Raw genomic sequence first — 21,246 nt, 5'->3', positions numbered from 1 at the left:
CTGCCTCATTTCACGTGTTGTATTTTTTTGTCTGTCAAGTGGGTCAAAACTAAATTGGACAGAAGCACCAGTCTGTACTGCTGTCATACTGAGCATCCTACAAACTGAAAGAGCCTGGCCTCTCTTGGCTAGTTTAAACTGGAAATGTAATCTGTTTGTTTTTTTTGTCAGATAAAATGCTGTCCTTACCGCCTTTTGTTGTGATTACGCAGGTTCAATATTGGACGACATAAAAGCAAAGAAAACAGTCAGAGGAGCTCAACAACACCAGAGCCAAATTCGTTAAATATATGTTTCTCATTTGAGCATTGCAGTTTTTGTGTTGAGATTGTGTTGATTTCATTGTAAAAGTCACAAACCATGTGATCAACACATCCTCTCACCCAGGAGGGTCTCCGGCCTATGTGAGAAAAGAAAGGTAAAAGGATTGATTGAGGGGTTAGCTTTATTAGGAGATTAGCTTCCTTACGAGAAGGAGTGATCCCTGTTTAAATACAGCATTTTATACCTGCTTCATGAGCCAGGTAGAGGTTTGTCTGTGATATTTACCGTAGCGTGTCTGTGTATGTAGGTGCGTGTTTGTGTGGCATTGCTGCGTATGAAATCCTTTGTAGTGGTGAATATTGATTTCCCATAAGTAACTTCAACAGGTAATCCCGTTCTAATGAATTAGTGTATTACGTACCGCGTCATTGTTTTAATAGCCGCCTCTTTCGGGCTGACTCTCCTCTAGCGAAGATATTAGTCACACAACTCTTAACCTACTGTGGGCTATTTATTTATTAATTGAGGCTTTACCCGGTACATGACAGGCTCAAGATGAAGATGTAAGAGATGTTGGTTGGTTAACAATGACAAGTGTTAATATGAATGTTATTAAGGCCTGTACGTTCTAACACATTCTTTTATCTTTTTATCTAAAGCTATCTTCTAACGAATACAGGTAGGCTGTGTACAGTAACCACAAGGATATGGAGTAGCCAGCTTGGGGTCCGTTGGTATGATTCCTACCCACCTTCCCTGTGAAAAAAATGGGGCCATAAAAGTCCAAATTTGGCATCTGGCACATTCTAATGCCACTATACCATCATGTACACTGATCTGTATTATTGTATATTTTAATGAGTTTGCCTACCTGATCGTTAACATGTAGTGGAATACTGAAATTAGAATTAGGCTTGTTGTGGCTTTTGTCTTATCTGTTGATACACTCCACACCTAAATACTCTCTCCCAGTCACATCTCTCTTGCCCAGTCACATTGGCGCTGCTCTGAAACAGCAGCGCCAATCACAGTTAAATGTCATAACGGCAACTCAGCGAGGATGGCTTTAGCCGGCCCCTAAAACATGATTTTGCTAAAAATGTAAGTTGGAAAAGAGGCTATGATGAGCCCTGGTAACCTGGTAACTCCTTCATAAAAAAGCAGCATATCTAGTTATTACCGACCAGTCTGATGTGTGTATAGAGGTCTGCATGGAAATACTGGAGCAGCTGGTGTTTTTCTAGGAGACTTAATGAAGGAAAACACGGTGAACGGCCGTGTGTAACGGCACAGCGCTCTGACGCAGCACTTCTCAGGCTGGGGATTTATCAACATATCAGTCCCAAATCTCGTCTAACGTTTGATAGGGTAGTCAGTTATAGTTGACGAATGTTGCCACCGAACAAAGGTTACATAACCCCTGGTAGCCAGATGTTTGGCTGGCAGCCGAAAATGAAATACTTATTATTTTTGACACATGACCATGCCTGGAACCGTGTCTAATTGTAGGGACAAGGTTTCTATACTGGAATTTCACAATAATATGCTTTAGGTTTGCTAGCAGGTTGGTTTAGAAATATTTTCATTATTCCAGTGCAGTGTCAGTGTAACCGAAAGAGAGAGAGAGAGAGAGAGAAAAAACAAAACCACAATGGAGCCGGTTTATGTTCTTAGATTGTTAATGTGTCGTCCGCATGTTGGCAAGCCTGCCCAGGACAGACGGCAACGCTAAATCAGGACAGCTCTCCCGCCTCCGTTTTCACACTGTCCTCGTGTGAGGAGTAAAGGCATCAATGTGTACACACCGGAGCATCTTTACAGGGAGAGGGAGACATCTACACACACACACACACACACACACAGTTTGCAGACTACGTTTGGATTTAACAACTGCGACACCTCACTCTAAAAACTACGGCCCCCTCGATCTCTACCACGGTCACCGTCTTAGTTTATTGTGTTAGCATGCTAACGTTTGTTAATTCACATTACACACAAAATAAAGCTGAGTCTGCCGGGAATGTCATTATTTTTGTATTATTTTTTTTTAATAAACCTAAGTACTGTACAATTTTGACCTGGTGATGGTGCATCCATGGAACCATGAATTATTAAAATATTTCCATCTGGACCAAACTGGTGGACTGCCAACCAACATTGCATCCTTAGAGGCAGCATAGTTAAAAAAAAAATACTCAGCACACAATGAAGGTACTCAACAATAGTTAGACTTTACTCCCACCCTTGATGTTGTATTTTGTAACATATCTGAAATCGATTTTTAATATAGTCTCAGTTTCTCTGCCAGGACTGGGCCTCGACAGGAACTGAACCCATGAATTTAGCTTAGCAAGCACCGCACTGTGTCAACTGAGGCATGCAGGACTACAGCTGAGCCACTGTTGTGTGTGTGAAAGGACCGGCACCAACACACACACAGAGGGAGAGGTGAACCCTTCTCCTGTGGAGCCGCTGTTAATTCGACCAATTTGATTCAGTTGGCCAGGGCTGAAGATGGTGTGATTAAATCTACCCAGGTCACCAACAGGGGTGAAAGCAATTACTTTACAAAAAAATAGAGTGACGGGGGGAGAGGAAGAAGGGAAGGGACACCCTGCTCTTCTTCCCTTACACCACCCCCACCCCTCCATCCCGCCAGGCCGGACGGCAGACGCGCTCTCTTTGCTCCGCAGCCTCCTCTTTCCGTTTTGTTTTTTTTTTGGGGGGGGGGTTATATCGCTGTAAATGATGGGTGGCCGTCGTTAAACTGAGTGGGTCACCAAGGGCCAGTTTATCAAGGTCAGGGTGGAGGGTGAAACTGAGAGGAGCTTAGGACGGAAGACTCAACACACACACGCACACACACGCACACACTCTGCTGCAGTCTTATAGTGATCCCCTGGATACTCTTCTTGTCCTCTGTCACACTCATTTTGCAGCCTCCCATTACTTTTTTATTTCCACACTTCCTTCAGTTCCTCCACATAATTATAGTTAGTTCAGCCTTGACCATAAGGGATTTTAGGATCTTTGCTCTTATCGTAAACATTTTTTGATAATGGGCAATGTCTCACCCCATCATTGATTCACCATTGTGTTTTCTTAAGCCAGGCCCTACGAAGGCGCCTTTGCTAATATTTGATTTGAAGTCGACAGCTGGATTTAATTGAGGGGCCTAAATGGCTTTCATATAACGATGATGTTCTCCATTCCACTGCAGTTTTATGCAGATGAACATTACTTTAATGGTCTGCATTTACCGGGGGAGGGAAGAAAGGATAGATGTGGAGAGACAGAGAGAGAGAGAGAGAAGAGGTCTCTCCCCACTCCTCTCTTTAAATTCACACACCCAAGCCAGATGGCTGTCTTTTCTTGCATGAGATTAGAAGATGTTTCTGATTCACGGTGTCGCTTTCTGGGTAAATTAATATTTCAGGCTAAACTATTTCTATTTCGGTGGAGCACTGGGTTTGCGTGTGAGCGCGTGTGCTTTTTTTGAAACAAAGCTCCTCCTCTCTGTTTGAGAGAGAAGGACAGATCTTTCCGACAGATTGCAGGTAAAGCGGAGGCAGGAGGTTCAGTGATTCCCAGAAAGCCGTTGATGTTGATTGACTGCTCGGGAAGCAAAGGGAAGCCGCATTGAGTGATTATTAAGTCGGCGAGAAAACAAGGAGTCGCTGTAATTGCATCCGTGATAAAGAGACATTGATTAACAAAAAGAACAATGATCTTAAAATTAGTGGCATAATGTGGAGCCTTTGATTGTGGCTCACATAAGTTCATTAGTCCAGTGAGCAGCTCAGGCACACAGCAGGCTTTCTCTCTCTCTCTCTCCATGAAGGGCAGGAATGATAATAAACAAGGTAATTATCATTTTCCATCCATAAATTAGCATCTGCTGGTTAAATACTGTAGAGTGGGCTTCGGCAGTAGGTGGCACATGACCAGCTGGCTACAGTATCGGGCGTCGGTGCGCCTGGCAGGATTAGCCCTGCAGTGATTTTGTGTCACACGTGGATCCCCCTAAACAAATCCGGAGGTGATTGCCCCTCGTGTTGAGCAATCGACGGAAGCTTGCCTGCAGCTCCATGCAGTGCATTAACCTCGATGGCACTGATGAATGCACACATGGTAATGTGTTGTTCCATGTGGTGAATGCTGATGGACTGACCTTTGGCTGTGTTGTTGTAGGTGGCGGTGATGGTTTGTGTCACAGAACCAGGGAAAGTGGGAGAGGAGGACGAGTGGGTTCGTCAGATTGTGTGTGTGTGTGTGTGTGTGTGTGTGTGTTGTCGGTCCAGCAGCTGTTATTCATCACGTCCCACATCAAGATAATGATCAAATTGTCTCTACCTGTCATTGAAGCTCTCACATGTCTCTCTCTCTCTCTCTCTCTCTCTCTCTCTCTCTCTCTCTCTCTCTCTCTCTCTCTTTACCCTTCTTCTCTCTCCTCCTTTCCTGCCCTGATTCTATCTCTCTTCCCACGTATTCTCCCTCCCCACAACTGTTGCCTTCCCTTCTTCTGTCCTTTATTATTTCCTTGACAACCTCCTCTCTCATCCTTCCTTTCTCATCTACTTTTCAAACCATCACATAACTCTCTCTCCCTGACTTCCTCTCTCTTTGCTCCCTCCCCTCAGATGGAACATCCTGGGCCTGCAGGGGGCGTTACTGAGCCATTTTGTGGAGCCGGTGTACCTGCATAGCGTGACGGTCGGCAGCTTGCACCACACGGGCTATCTGGGCAGAGTCCTCAACCAGCGGCAGGAGCGCCTCGGCCCGCTGCCCGCCACGCACAGACGCAACCAGCCCCTGCTCAGCGGTACGACCACAACACAGACTGTCAGACTCGTCTCAGTGTGATTTAGACGAATTACATTTAGAACTACATCTTTTCAATATAGATGGTGCTGGAGGTTTTTGGTCTCAGTTTCGGAGTGGTTTCTGAGCCGTCAAGATGGCGAAATTGTGCAAATTTACATGTCAAAATTTACAAAAAAAATGTAAACTTTGTTTAAGACCTGAACAAATTTACTTGACTTCATTGAGAATATCTACTGATCACAGCAGTTCCTTTGAAATGGCGTTATTTCTGCCTGCAATGTGATACCCAGATTACCCATGTGACCCTGCTGCAGTATACCATGGTTGGTCTCAAAAGTGGTACAGCGTTTGAGTAGTATATTTGAGTAGTGATCTTATACTATACTCGTTTTGATTTTTTAAAAAGGCAGTAGATGCAATTTCATATCACAAAATCTGAAGTCAAATTATATGCTGTGTTGAACCACAAACAACTATTTTCCCCTTATTTGGTCAATTAAATTTTTTTCTTTTTGAATATTTTTTGCTACTTGGGGGCAGCAGAAACAAGCTGTGAACAAGCATTGCTATACGATCACTTTTTAAACAGTCGCCTAATTACACATCCAGCCGATACGGAGCATCATGTTTGTGTCCACCTGATAAATGTAAGTCCAATATTCACTTTACTGTTATCCCTGTGTTGCCCTCTACCAAGTTAGACGAAAAAACACTATTCAAACACACTTCAGCAGGAATTCACAGGTTAAATGATCTGCTTGGATCTTTTTTCAGCTCTCAAGTGGTCTAGTAAAAGTTTTTTACTTTCCTAGTTTTTCATATAAATGACAGACTGTGCTTTCTATCGTCACCCTGCATTTAAACTGTGAAATAAAAGCATTTTTGTATTTTCAGATGGGGACATAATAATTTATATAATCAATCACAACAGATCACACATGTAACAACCCAGTCGTCCTGACCCCCCCCCCCCCCCCCCCCCCCACACACACACACACACACACACGCGCGCTTGACAAACTCATGTACCCCTGCTTCTCTTCAGTTACATTGTGTCAGCCAGACAAGCAACAGCTATGAAGTTGTCTGGCACGTCTGCCTCCAGGGCTCCACTGAGACCCGAGGCGTTCGTTTGTAGCAAAGATGAATGCTGGAAGAGGATCTGAATGACACCCAACTTGTAGAAACTGCATCAGCCATCACTTCAGATCTAGGCCAGCCGGAGTGGCTGAGCGACAGAGCGACAAAGATGTAGGGCACATTTTGTTTCTAGGGATCTCTAATGAGAACATATGTCTGTGTACATATATATATATTCTGGTTTTGCTCTCTTAGGGCGGAGCCTCTCCTATCAATTTAATGTATTTTGTTTTTTAAATGAATATCTTTGATGGGCCAAAACATAAATCAACAACTCTCTACCACTGCATGTACTCAGGAGCTGGCAGCAAATCGATATAGTATATTAGAAAAAAGACTATGATGTGCAAATTGTATTCAAGCCTATTTCATTTATCTATCATGCAGTAGCTAGCTTCTTCTAGTGTTGTGCCAACGCAATGGACCCATGCAGCAACCTTCACAAGGCTATATGACATACACAAGAACATGAGAGCACATACTGAGCTCATTAATAAAATGGAGGTGCAAAATAAGAGAAAGAACTAAATGAGATAACATGTGTTGCTTTTTCTCCTGTCCTCTCCATTTATTTTGAGTCACCAGCATCCGATACATTCTCCATACCTACCATACTTTTATCAGCTTTCAAGTATGCTTCTTGAAGGGCATAGGAGCTCTTCGCATTGCGGGGCTGCGCTCCGGGTAATAGGGTGCCATGAGGATGAATATTTTGTGAGGCCTATCCTCATCAAGATTGATAAATGTACTGAATTGTCCTCTGGTGATGATAGTTGGGACAAATTTATCATTGAATCTTCCGACCACGGCCTCGGCGAGCATTTCTCATGATTTGTTCAATAGCTTTTTGAATGGAGTCATTTCAGTTGTCTGGAATGGAGTTTTTGGTTTTGGATATTACAGGCTGCAGTTAATATTTGGAGAATTGTGCTCAGGTAAAGATCCATTTGTTCATCAATCATACTTATAAATATTACGTTATTCCTTCTTGCTATAATGAGCCATGCAGTAAGTCCATTTTTAATGATTTTATAGCTTATTTTCATTCAAGAATGATGCTGCAGAATGTCCTTTACATTTTTCTCAGGCGTTTTTTGTGTTGACGAATGACATAGATAGGCCCTCAAAACAGAGGTGGCCTCCTCCTGAAAATGCTCTGCCCTCCCCTCTAACGCGCCTCACAATGAGGTTTTCTGTCTGTCCGCACATCGCAAACTGCACCTGCAGTACCTCGAGTTGCTACAGTCTATTGAAGGGTAGAAGGGCGAAGGAAAGGGGGGAGAGGAGGAACGATGGACAGACAGTGGAGATGGCCCTACACCAAATCAATGTAATCACAGCCCTTATCAGACAGCCATTCAATCTGAAGGGAGCTTGGACAGAGCGAGAGCGACATGCTGAGGGGAAGGGAGGGAGACAGCAAGGCAGGATGGGAATAAAGAAAAAGAGGACTTCGGTTGCATTCAGATGTCTGTGTGCGTACCTTCCCCCCCACCACCTCTCATCTCCTCCTCCATCCTTTCATTGGCTCTGATGAGCTCCCCGGCTATTGTGTGTCCAGGGTTATTTAAAAGAAACACCCCCAGAGGAAATTCCCGGGGATCGCAGGGCTCGGTCTTATCACGCTCAGACAAAGCAGCTTCACCTGAACCCCGAGGGCCAAACACATCGACGGGCTGACTTGTCCTTCACTCTCATCCTGCTGTTCACTTCCACCGCAGCGTGAACGGAAACTGTGGCAGGGCTTTGGTGTTTCGGGATAAGAAGAATCCCGACAACAGTAGACACAGGAAACGTGAATACAGGTCGTCCACCAGCGGTTTTGCTGTTTATTGAGGATGCATGCTTGTTTCCTAGCTACACCCTGCTTTGTTCACGTTTCACAATTTCAAATTGTAACACCTTATACTACTAGTTACTGAAAAAACTCAATACGTGTGGCATGTTACAAAGTAATGCATTACTGCCCAAATACATGCATCAGACCCATGCTCCAATCTTGCTGCTATTGAACTAAGAATAGAGGTAGGCCTGTTGGAAGGTTTATGAACTTTTACAGGATGTAATAAATCAGATCTAGATCCTTACAGACTTGGGTTGATTGTTGAAATATCCATTGGCCTTGTATGACTATGTTGGAGAGCTGCACACCTGTTAGGCCAGAAAGTAAATATACATACATATTGAATGCATTTGTGATTGACTGTAGCAGTTATAGTTAGGTAAGTGATAATGAAGGTGAATAGAGATCACTCTTAACAAAGTGTTTCAGAGATTTGAACTGGACACCTCTCATACTACTACATTTACATTTTAAAACGCATATCTTTTGCTACGTTTGCAATGAGCATCCACACTAATCCAGAGGTTTAAAAACGCTCCCGAGGCCGGATAAGTTTGGAAACTATATGGTTACCTCGTAGTTAGGACAGGCCGAACCGCATAAGTTTGGAAACGATGACGTAGACACCCGCATTCGCTACTTGATCGGGTCTTCCAGGTCTACCAGTGATTCGTTTCAACACAGATAACGGATTACAAGCGTTACTCGCCTTGTTGTCTATGCTAGCAGCTGTTGTGCAGTTAAATTCTGTATTTTATAATTCTACTAATGATGACATGTGTAGGAAGCAGCTGTTATTGGATATTAGCGAGCGGTGTGTCCAACAGCCCTACGGAGCAGACGTTTGACGTCACGGTTTGCGGCTTTGAGGAGGACGATGGACACAAAACGGAGGACTCTCCCTTTCTTATTAATGCTTATTTTGTTCTGCACAACTATTGTGAAGTCAACAAAGAAACTATAAACGAACAAAAGCTTAAATGTTCTCCGGTAAGACAGGGACTTCAGCCACCAGCAGAGCGACAAGTGTGAGAACGAAACCAAGAAAACGAGTGAGAGACGTGTGTTGACCAAATTTATTGACCCATAATCTAGTAGACTTTGATTTGTAAATGTTCATTTTAAAGTAAATTTGATGTGTGTGAGAGACAGATAGAGCAAGACCTGCAACCTTGTAACTAAGTTAGAAAAATATAACTAATTTGTCTGTGAGTATAAAGGGGACGATTCTGGAGGAAGATCTTAATTAAGTATCAAGTACAACCTTTTATTATTTAAGAGTACGGTACTATAATTTCAAAACAGACACATAGTGTGGATGGAGCCACAGTCACATCTCATGCCTCTCTCATGAATGAATTGCTGCCCCTTACACTAACATTGAAGAAGGCCATCCTTTCACAAACAAGTTGCTTCACCACACTGCTGCTCCACCCCCACGAGGAACCCTTTAGAAAACCCTGCAGTACTAAAGTGATGCAGGATAGATGCAATGTGTACACATAAACACATGTGAACACATTGCTGTGCTGTATTGTGGCTCTACAGAAGCCTCACATATAAAACCACGGCGGGCACGTGTACTGTACAGTTATGAATCCCATAACCAAAGGCTCTAATGCTGCCTCTTTCAAGTCTGCCAAACACTTCTCAGAAGAAAAATTGATCAAGTCTTCATTGAGGGAAAAAATCAAATTGGCTATTACAGAAACAGAGGAGTCAACTCCATTGAAGGGATGAAATGAGCCATGAATGGAGTGGGAGAAAGAGAAAAGGCAGGATGGATAGGGGGGTCTTTTGTTCAAAGAGGTGCGTCTCCACAAGAGAGAAGAGATGGGTAATAAGAGACTTGGAGGACTGTTACTGTGGCAGGCAATTCATTCCAACTCCAAGGAGATACAGAAAAGAAGAGCTGAGATTGGTGAATGGAAGAGTGAAGACAGGAAAATGAGTGTGGCAAGGAGGGAGATGATCTGCAGGCATGTATTGTGGTATTGTACATCAGGTATTGTACTATAACAAGCTGTCTGTCAGACGGTGAGATCAGAGGCAACTGTTGTTCGCCAGTCGCACAGAATCTGTCTGCTGATTTTCTGTGAAGGTACCTTTCAAATTTCATGATATAATAAATATCTGGGTTGGAAGTCAAGATAAAATTCAAGACAGCGATTCCTTTCTGAAGACAGCTTTACAGATTTAAAGTGGATATGATGTTCAAGCAGATGCCCAGATGCTACATGTTTACTCAGGTATTATCTACCTAACCTACCCTGGCAAACAGATGAGCAATTTGCACTCGTCATTTCTTTTCATTTATATTATTAAAAATAGTACGACATTTTTGGAAATACGCTTATTTGCTGGCCAAGAGTTAGATGACAAGATCCCACTCTCATGCTAAATATGGACATACATCCAGCAACTGGTTTGCTTAGCATAGCATAACTACAGGAGAAAACGGCTCGCCTTCTAATCATTTCATTCTCCCCAAATGTAATGAGAGTGGGAGTGGCTTTGGAGGGAGGCCTGAAAGGACGGCTGTCAGTATTGCCGCCTTTTACAGCTAACTTTACATTAGGACAGAAGTTGAAAATTGGCCTTTTTGGCTTACACCTGCACATAAACAGTGATCTATTTTGCATCGTCCCTGTAAAAATGTTTAAAAATATGTCTCTTTAACGTCTGGCAGGCTTGTTTTCTCACTCCATCCTCAAGTAGTATGCGTTTCAGCATCCTCTACTGCCTCAGGCCATACAGTCAAGTGTTTTTTAAAACTTCAAACACTAAATCACAACTTCTTCATTATTCAGAATATAACTAAAAAAATAAACTAAACTGGCTTATATGAAGCATCCACAGTGGCCCCTAAATTACATTTTCTTTCGTTTCTCACCCTGTTGTCAGCTCTGTTTCCACCATAGGCTCCGCACCTCTGCCAACACCTGTGCTCTCGATGCAGACAGCTAATTCTCCACGTGGAACCCAATGTGACAGTCACCTCCACTTTCCCTCTACCTCTGTCTCTCTTTTTCCTTCCTCGACTGAGTGCTTTGTGTGTTTTGCTAGCGGGGCTAATTATTTCAGAGAGAGAGAGAGAGAGAGAGAGAGAGAGAGAGAGAGAGAGAGAGAGAGGGTGGAGAGGGCGGGACAGAGAGACAGACAGTCCAGTGTATGGGAGGCTTCGTCTTTTTGACTGGAGATAATGTTTATGGCGTGCATAGCTGGTAACACTCAAACGCTGTTAACTGCTGGGACTCAAGAGCCGAGAAGCATTCACACAATGGCAGGAACGTGTTCTTATATGCTTAAGAGCCCGTCCCACTCCCACCTCTCTCCCCCTCTCTCTGAGGGTATATGAAAGCTTCGTATAAACAGCCATGATGCCCAGGTTGACTTGGCTTTTTGCAGTGCGGCAAAACTTGATGTCTGCCCTTAGCCTCAGGGAGAGACTGAGGGAAGGGTGATGGAAGGTTAAACGAAACAACAAAGTGGAGGTTTGACAGAAAAGAAATTGCTAATTTCCACACTTGTTTTACTCATATGTGCGTTACATTTTGAAACACTTTTAAGAAGTGTTTTGTTTTACAGATTTAATGTAATTTGGAACAGCTATTGGGGAATACCTTAAACGTAATGGAGATTAAACCCACCTAAAGTCAGTCTCTCTCCTCCTGTGCTGTCGTCTCTGTAGGGCTGAGCTCTGCGGAGTATCAGCAGCCGGGGAAGGCCTCGTGTGTGAGTGTCAACTGGACACTGGGTGATGCACAGCTGGAGGTGGTCAACACAGCAACGGGACAGAGACGGGACTCAGGGACACCCTCTCGTCTCTGCAAACACGCCCTCTTCACCCGCTGGAACAGACTTTACCGCAAGGTGAGGGCACATCCACAGGCAAGGTAACGTCAGGGCAGAATGGGTTTAGCTAAATGTATCAATGGGGAAAGAGAAAACGTGAGAGGCATGCTTCCTTCTGATCAGGGGCGTAATTATATTCTAGGCTCCTGTGAAATACATAGACAATGTTATGGGTCATAGGTATCGTAGTATTTAAAGCCGTCTGCCATACCACACTTACAAGATTTCTCACAACCAAAGTTGTTGGATTCGGGGGTTTGTTTTGGGGGGGGGGGTTGTTTTTGTCTTTGCTAGCAGAAAGTGGAAAGTTGAGAGGTGACAAAGGTTGCAGGCAGAGCACAAACCAGAGATCTTGGTTAACCCCTAAACTACGGATGTGTCTCAAAAACAAAGCTGAGATAATAAAAAAACGATGGCCATAACACAGTTAAATTATCCACGTTATTCCTGTTCATTCTATATTGTGTCTTGAGGACACCATTTCAAGAAATTAGGATTTCCAGTGGTCAAAATATTGACAAAACCAATGGCTCCTCTCCCTCCATAGGCCTTTTATTCTCAGCAGACATTTTGACTTTTGCGTTCTGGTAGAGAAAGCACAGGTGTGACATTAATGATAGCTCTTTTCCATTTAAGGATAACGACATGCACAATACAAAGAGCACTGGCACAACCCAACGGAATACAGCCATTATTAATATTATTAATTACACTGTGCTTTGCTTGTTATGACTTGTCGAAATATCTGCTGTGAAAATGTCCTACTAATTTAAATGTTAATTAAAAACCACCTTCCACAGTGTATCTTTTACTCGCTGGGAAAAACATATTATGATGTACTATTTAATTAATCTGAGTCGGAACAATAGTCACATTTTCATATGAATAAATGTCTGTGTCACCACTCTGCTCCACTTGCTCTTTCATGTAAATGCTCCTCTGCTGGAAAGCAAGAGGCATTACTCAATTGTTGTCAAAAACAATGTGCAATCCTTTGCCATCAGGAATCACAGGCAAGCACATACATGCAGAGACGGTAACTGCAGATATGCATGCCAACAAAAGAGCACAGACACATGTATTAACATCAGAGTCACAGCGCTGCTTGAGCGCTCTGTGGAGAACGTGTGGACTTTCCTCTCCGCCGTGCATAAATGTGTCGGCCCCGGCAACATCTGCTCTCTATGCGGCTTATCAAAAACTGGCAGCTCAGATCTTTAACGTCAGCACACAGACCCGCTGCACTTTCATTTCCATCCCGAAACTTTATGTAACAGACAGTGCCTGCATCGCCAAATGGCGGCCGTTAAAGCATAATGACTATGAAACCATAATTATTTGGAGAAGCACTCGAGGAGGCCCCCACCCTAAGTGCTCCCTGCGCGCAGTATATAAGGGCCACGGAAGAGCAGTCGCACTAATCTCCAAAAGAAACTTTTGCTCTCTCTCTCTCTCTCTCTCTCTCTCTCTCTCTCTCTCTCTCTCTCTCTCTCTCTCTCTTCTCCACTTGTCTCTCCACGGATCTTCATTGTTTCCCCTCGCGACAATAGGAATGCACAAAAAGCACAGAGAATGTTCAATTGCTTGTGAAATTTAAATGGGGAGATTACACAGCTGTTGAAGCCCCCCCACCACCCCACCACCTCCCAACCCCACCCAAATGCATTTGTGCCGGCTCATTCGTTTTGTTTTGCTCGCTCTTCTTTTTCTCTCTCCCCCCTCTGTGAAACCTTTAGCCTCTCTGCCCCGACTTTATACCCCTCTATTTGTTTTCCCTTCCTATCTTGATGTCTGTCTCTGTGTGGTTTTTATCTGACTCCCAATTGCTTTCTTTCTCTTTCTCTCTCTTTCTCTCTCTCCCCCCCTCTCTCTCTCACTGTCTCTCCTCTTCTCTTTCTCCCTTTGCTTGCTTGCCCTCTTCAGTCGGGGATCCACGTGTTCAGCTCGGCGGACTGCCAGCTCATGTACTGCGACGCCAAGATGGCGGCACGTCCTTACCAGACAGTGAAGCAGCAGTGGTTTAGATCTCTGCAGGAAACGGGCCTCGGGACCTGGGTCAAGAAACCGCCAGAGCAGGAACAGTTCCTGCTGTCGGTCTGAGGAAGAGAGAGAGAGAGAGAGAGAGAGAGTGTGTGTGTGTGTGTGTGTGTTTGTTTAACCTTTATTTTTTTAGGGTAAGATGACTCCATGCTCTTTACCAACATTCTGCTTCACACCTTCATACCTGGAAGTTTACCAGTGTAACCTCTAAAGTCAAGGCTATCATCACCACTGTGTGTGTGTGTGTGTGTGTGTGTGTGTGTGTGTGTGTGTGTGCACCCACACCTGTGTGTGTCATCCTGGATGTGCCGCCCATCCACCCGACAAGAGGACGGTCAGCAGGACGGGCTGAAAGGAAAACGGACATAAAAGGATGGACCCTTTCTTTTTCTTGTCCTTCTTCAAACGCACAAACACACACGTTTAAGCAAACACACACCTAAATACCCCCTCTTCGGCTGTCAAGGAAGGGTGGGGTAACCTTGAGCAGAATGAAAGGCAGCCGCTATCTTGTCATCAGCTATTTCCGGGCCCCAAGGCTCCCGCTGAGGAGCCGAGCCATGGGGGAGAGAGAGACAGAGAAAGGGAAAAAAACGCGCGCGAGAGAGAGAGGTCCACGTCCAATTACCGGCCCTGTCAGGGTGACGGGTGATAGAGAAAGAGGAAGGGAACAGTGAGAAAGAGAGAGGGACACACCATTGCATTCAGCCCGCCTCACCTTCCCTCTCTCATCTCTATCTTTGTCCTCCATCTCTGACTCACCCTTTGACTCCTGACTTCCTCCTCCTTTTGTCTCCATCTCTCCCTCTTTGCCCCCTTTACATTTTCTTCAGTCCTCCACCTATTTCCCCTCACTATTGTCACCTAGTGTCACTCTCTCCTCTTCGCTTGCATGTCCCCCCCCCCCCCCCGTTGCTCCTACATCCCCCCTGCCTTTCAAGCGCGGTGGAGGTTAACACGACACGACTACAGGTTAATACACCCTCTTTTTTTGTTTTTTTTTCCCCCAACCTCAACCCCAATGCATGGAGAGAAGGAGAAAAACTGAGGTGTATAAATACAGCCATTACTGCTTGCCTAAGTACAGGTGGAGGTGATGATGGAGGAAGGGGGGTGTTTTTCTGTATTTCCCACTCCCTTTCATACAAATTTGATTTCCTTTCTCTTTCTGTCTTGTGACCTGGCTGACCTCAGGTTTCAGCCAGCTGTAGCCGGTTTCCGTACATCTGAATGGAAGCTTGTTGTCACCAATAATAGTGACTTTAAGTCGTGACTCATTAGCAGGGCCTTGTTGACCTGATCGACTTGCGCTTTATTTCTGTGGTCATGACCGCCCTGAACAAAATAGTCACGGTGGCGAAAAGTTTTGTAAACTAACTGTGAGCGCTGTGGTCGACCTTATTTTGAAACAGCTGTTTTTCACACACTTAAACACACACTAGTTATGTATGAATTAAAGATACAAAATCAGCGAGGTAAATACAGACATCCCTGATCACAACCATGTATATTTGTACCTGACACATTTTTCTATGTTATGTCTCTACATATTTCATGATGTAAACATAAAAATATTTTTTAATGCAGCCAAGTGTTGATATTCATTGTGAGCATGACTGTGTTTTTCTGTCATTGCTGTATTATCTTCAATTTTAGAAGAGGGATCCACACCAGCCGCCAGCTCAGTCAGCAGTAAAAATCTAAGTAATGAGAGTGACATCTAGTGGTGGTTTCCGGTTGTTGTTTCCCTGTCCTGCTCTTACTGAGCCCCTGTTGTCTGGCTTCCCATTCACTAGGCCAATGTTTTCATTGGTCTTTAATAGGTCGAGGATGTTGGCCAGTTCTGCATCAGAGGTGTGCATGTGATATTCTTTGTTTTATGACAGTTTTAAAGCCCCTGGAATCTTATTTTCGGTTATTTTTCTCTGTAGCTTTACTTTGTAACTTATTTATCCAAAGTTAAAGTTCAGAGAAAAAAAAAGGCTTTGTGATTATTTATTGAGTTTAACGCTCACAAACTCAGCTAACTTGTTTCATCACGGCTGTGTGGCTGATGTGGTTGGATTGACAAAGACCAAGCAACCCACCAACTGTGATCAGATTCTGATTCAAATGTTGCCAAATCCTGACTGAAGTATGACATGACCTTTTACTCAATGAAGCCCCACCCACTTTAAACCAGTGAGATAAAATACAGACATTTCACAAATATAGCAAACTCTTATGTGAAATAACCAAAACTGTTCTTTCTGTTTCTCTTTACTCGTAGTAAAATGCTGATTGAGAAAACGGGGCCTTTGGATGTCATGATGTTATTGGCTGAAATTGATTGGTTCTAGTTATGTAGACACACGCCATACTTTGTTTTAAAGGATGAAAAGGTTATTGGATTTTCATATATCCATTTTCTATTTTGTTAAATAGGTGCACAATTTGTATGTAAAAGGGTTTTTAAAAAAAAGGCATTATTCATTTCACCTTGACTCTAAAGGCTTTAAAGGCATCATGACAAGGTTAACACTTGCCTGTCTGTGTGTTAGAGGCATAGCCAGATGAACCTTTTTCGGGCGCCCTGTTGATCTCCGCCCCTGATTTCAGGAACTCATACTGTCTGATACGTTGATTACACTTTAAGATCAGATTTAGTGAAAATCTTGACCGTGTGTATCCGAACAGAGATTTTGTGTATGTTTTTCACCAACATGTGTTGCAGACTTTCATTGTTTGAGTGGTCATCGTCAGCCCACACTCCATAACTTCAGAGTTGACACGGTTTGTCGACAGAGGTAACAGCATTCCTCATTGACACCATTCACACCACGTTTCATAATGGCTGTATTAGCCCTAAAAAAAAACATTAATTTGGAGAGACAATAAATATAAGGCATGTCTGAATGGCAATACTGTATCTAATAGTGTACATATGTATAAAAGATGTTGACAAAGATGTGAAAGAGATCCTAAAATGTCTAATTATCATGTAAATTAAAGTATATGAAAAATTGCTGCTAAGGTCTGTAAATTGCACTTCAGTAACAAAAAGTGAATGTTTGTACTGTATATGTGAATAAAACCACAAAATCTTGTAATTTTACCTTTTTTTGATAGTTGTTTTATTTAGTCCGATTTTGATGTCAGAACATTAAATGTATAATATTAAATCTGTCAATACAAATACACAAAATTCAAATAACGAGCACTGATATTGGGCCATATCCACCTGTCCATAGCCAGGACTGGCCCTCAGGAGCATCCAGAAAAAATATTAAAGAGGCCTCCCTCCCTCCCTCCTGTCTCTCCCAGGGGAAATCCGTGGGGAAATGGTTATCTCTATTTGGCTCAGTGGCAGGTGTCACACAGACCGGCCACCAAATTAGCCTGGAGGAAGAATGAAGCGAGGAAGAAGGCGAGAGGAGAGGAGGGGATCGAGGTATGCCTCCTCAGCAGCATCCACCCTTCCCCCTAAGGCCATGGAGTCGACTGTGTGCTCGACAATAAACATCATAATTGACAATTTGCTCCAGTGGCTGGTCACGGCCAGCCAGCTATAATCTAATGGACGAGGACAGAGAGGTAAAACTCCACAGAATATTCTCTCTCCCAGTGTCATGCTGTGTCTCTATGAAATCTAAGAGCCATAACACACTGAGTATGACACTATTTCAACATGTCGCCTTATGCTGTGTTCCAGACAACTTGGAGGTCGGAGTTTTCCCCGTTATCTTTTGTGCAGAGAAAATAACTTTCAGAGATTGTTTACCGTAACCAGCTACCTGTTAATGTTGGCAACATATTTTGACATCAATTTACACGCAGAACAAGTTTACTACATGATAGTATGTATTATTTTTGATTAAATGCAGACAAATATACTTTATTTTGCATTTTAGTTGATGGTTTACCATTCACAATGTGTGCTTCCGTTGCTGTGTGACGTCAGACAGCCGCTTCTTCTTAAAGTCAGGGTAGATGAAGTTTACAAGTAAGAACTTTGGCCCAAACCTCAATGTCCCCCCTAAGGCCATGAACCCTAAACCCTCAGGGACTTACTGACTTTTTTTGACACACTACACTATTACTTTTTATTACTTTTTCGACATACTATAAAAAAGGTTATGACCTTTTTTATCGACATACTTTTTTCTACATTCTATACTTTTACTTTTTATGATGTTATTTCAGCATACTACACTATTACTTATTTTAATAGCTATACTCTGACTTTTTATTTTTACATACTATACTATGAATTAGTATGACTTTTTTTCAACTTACTATACTATACATTTTTGAACGTACTCCTTTATAACTTTGTATGACTTTTTTTCGACATTCTATCCTAAATATGTTTTGACATACGTTTGGGTTTTTTTTTCAATATACTATACAATTACTTTTTTTTATACTCCACTTTCACTTTTTATGATGTTATTATTACTTAGTTAGTTTTTTTGACATTCAATTATTTCACTTTTAATGGTGTTTTTTCAACAAATTATAATATCACTTTTTTTTCAACATACAATACCTGGACTTTACATGCTATGACTTTTGATTTCTTTTTTTTACATGCTGTAAATATAATATATAATGTTTTGGTGACATTTAATTCTTTGACTTTTTCTCGACATACTATAATATGACTTTTTTTATGTACTAAACCTTGATTTTTTTATGAGCGGCCTTTTTTTTTTTTACATACTAAACTGTGACTTTTTTCAACGTCATCATGGAAATTCAATTCATCTGTATAGCCCAAAATCCCGAATTACAAAGTTGCCTCAGAAGGCTTTGTAATCTGTACAGTTTATGATATCTTCTGTCCTAGGACCCTCACTTCAGAAAAAGAAAAACTCCCTACAAAAACCTTTAACAGGGGGAAAAATAGGAATAAACCTCTGGGAGAGCAACAGAGGAGAGGTCCCTCTCCCAGGATGGCCAAAAGTACATTAGATGGCATGTGTAAAGAAGGAATACTACACATTTCCCTGGATATGGAAAACTGGTGTCAAGTGAGTCAAGATCATGGGCCTCTCAGTATGGCACCCTGAGGGGATAACATCTTTAAAAAAGGTGAAAGGTCAATATTTGTATAAAAGCAAATCTAACTCGGTGTAGGGCAGACAAGCTAGTTAATGTCTCGAACATTAAATTGAGTGTAACTAGAGTTATGTCTGATACACTTAATACATCAAACAATGTCAAAACATTACTGGATTAGTAACAGTATTAGTAATAATGATAATATTTTTTACAAAAATAAAGACTTACTATTGCGTGAGAGAATATCTAGTCATCTGTTTGAATGTGCTCCTGATTTTTTTTCTGTTTGAATGTGCTCCTGATTTTTTTTCTGTTTGAATGTGCTCCTGATTTTAGTGCTGTTCTGGGTAATAGTGGGATTTCACCTGTTGGAGAAATAACAAACGGGGAAGTCTAACAGTGAAAAGGAATAGAAAGAGCCAGAGTATAAATGCTCTGCGGAGATTTGTGCGAAAGGCTTTTTGAAAGACGAAGCCATCATATTTTTAGAGGCGGGAAGCAGCTGTCCCCACAGATAGTTGAAGCCAGCCAATTACACAAGTTCATTCCTGTAAGTGTCTCGTTGTGTCCACATCGATAGCACGATAACACCAACTGCATGGTTTGGGAACCTTCTCGTATCCTTAGCATCTAAGTAATCAGGTTTGGTTCAGGCTGCGATGAAAATCATCAGAAAAAAAGATCAGAATCTTCAGTCCCTCTTTGATCAGTGTGTACTTAAAAAGGTTAAGTACATGCCATATTTCCTCTAAACAGATGTATGTTTGTTTAATAGGTAAAGAAGATGCAGAAGCAGTGGCCACACGTTTTGTAATGGGGACATTGAGCAGACGTCAGAGTATCTTAGGTTAGACTTCAGAACCCATTGTGCTTACCGTCCCCAGAGTGGAGGTGCAGTGGAAAGAGAAAATGGCATAATTAAGTCTTAGCTAAACAAAGTTTGTAATGAGACAGGGCTAAATTGGGTTAAGGCTCCTCCTCTTGTGTTGATGGAAAAGCTGGTTTCCATTTGAGGTCATAACGGTGGGGTTGGGTTGGGTTAATGAAATGTATTTTTTATGAAATGTTACCTTGTGGCAGTGGTGGGCCGTCAGGGCCAGCAAAGCCTTCTCTGCTGGCCTAGACAGAATCACAAAGTTAAAGCTATTTTACGATTTAATCGTTTTTCATAAATACACTACATATATTCTAAATATTTTTCACATTAGCTTATTATCTCATTGCATAGTGTCTTCCTCTGTTGCCCTGCTTCCAGCGCTGCTTCCAGCACAGCTTGTTTTAAGTAGAGCTTTTATCCAATCAGATTTCGCCCCTATGCTCTCTCTAAGTAAGAAGAGTGGCCCGAGGCCCGCAGACTTACAATTGAATCATATTCAAGAAATACAACTGGGGAGGCTCGACTGTCATCACTGGCATCCATGAATCGAGAAGGACCTCTTGCTGGAACTGAACCGCACCGATGTACTGTACAACCGTTGGATTAGACTCTTTGTTAACAAAGAAAGGAGGATGGACTTTGTCTTTAAATAGTGAACAGCAGCTTTGGTAAGTGAACTGCTTTTGTTTTTACATATGCAGTAGCGTTACTACTGTGTTAATTGTTCTATCATGTTGTTTTTATGATATGATTACTATTGTTCCCTCTGATGTGAATAATATTTGAATGGTATTATAATGGTTTGAGTATGCATTGCCTGTTAATGACGAAGCATCCCGTCATGCTGGCGTCATAATGAGGTTATTAGAAGGTGGTTCAGCTGTAGTAGGACAGCACTGAAGGCCCAGAACTGATTTAAAGTTGCCACGACAGTTTTGGGGACTCGTCCTGAATGCCTTACTCTATTTTCCCCTGATACCTCACCTCTGGGTCCACTGTGCACAGCCTATATACAGTTGTGGTCAAAAGTTTACATACACTTGTAAAGAACATAATGTCATGGCTCTCTTGAGTTTCCAGTTATTTCTACAACTCTGATTTTTCTCTGATAGAGTGATTGGAACAGATACTTCTTTGTCACAAAAAACATTCATGAAGTTTGGTTCTTTCATGACTTTATTATGGGTTAACAGAAAAAGTGACAAAATCTGCTGGGTCAAAAATATACATACAGCAACATGAATTAGCAATTTTGGTGACTTAGAAAGTTGTGTCAATGAAATGAGCTTCATAGCATGGCCTCTTAACTTCTTGTGAGTGATTATGAGTGACTACAGCTGGTGACTTCTCTGAGGCCATT

The 21,246-nt window shown here is 42.4% G+C and overlaps 1 protein-coding gene across 1 annotated transcript in view; it reads left to right on the top strand.

Moving 5' to 3' along the window:
* adarb2 (adenosine deaminase RNA specific B2 (inactive)) overlaps positions 1–16,990 on the top strand; it is a 166,635-nt gene extending 149,645 nt beyond the window's left edge. The window contains exons 8-10 of the mRNA XM_068709639.1: positions 4,905–5,086; positions 11,763–11,944; positions 13,850–16,990. Coding sequence (XP_068565740.1) covers positions 4,905–5,086; positions 11,763–11,944; positions 13,850–14,026 — 541 coding nt within the window. The 3' untranslated portion in view covers positions 14,027–16,990. The remainder of the gene's footprint in view (positions 1–4,904; positions 5,087–11,762; positions 11,945–13,849) is intronic.
* Positions 16,991–21,246: the final 4,256 nt, after the last annotated feature.

Source organism: Cebidichthys violaceus, unplaced genomic scaffold (assembly GCF_023349555.1).
Source record: "Cebidichthys violaceus isolate CVI_PGR_0920_01 unplaced genomic scaffold, fCebVio1.0.p SCAF_15, whole genome shotgun sequence".
Classification (NCBI taxonomy): Eukaryota; Metazoa; Chordata; class Actinopteri; order Perciformes; family Stichaeidae; genus Cebidichthys; species Cebidichthys violaceus.
This window is presented reverse-complemented; position numbering and strand designations above follow the sequence as displayed.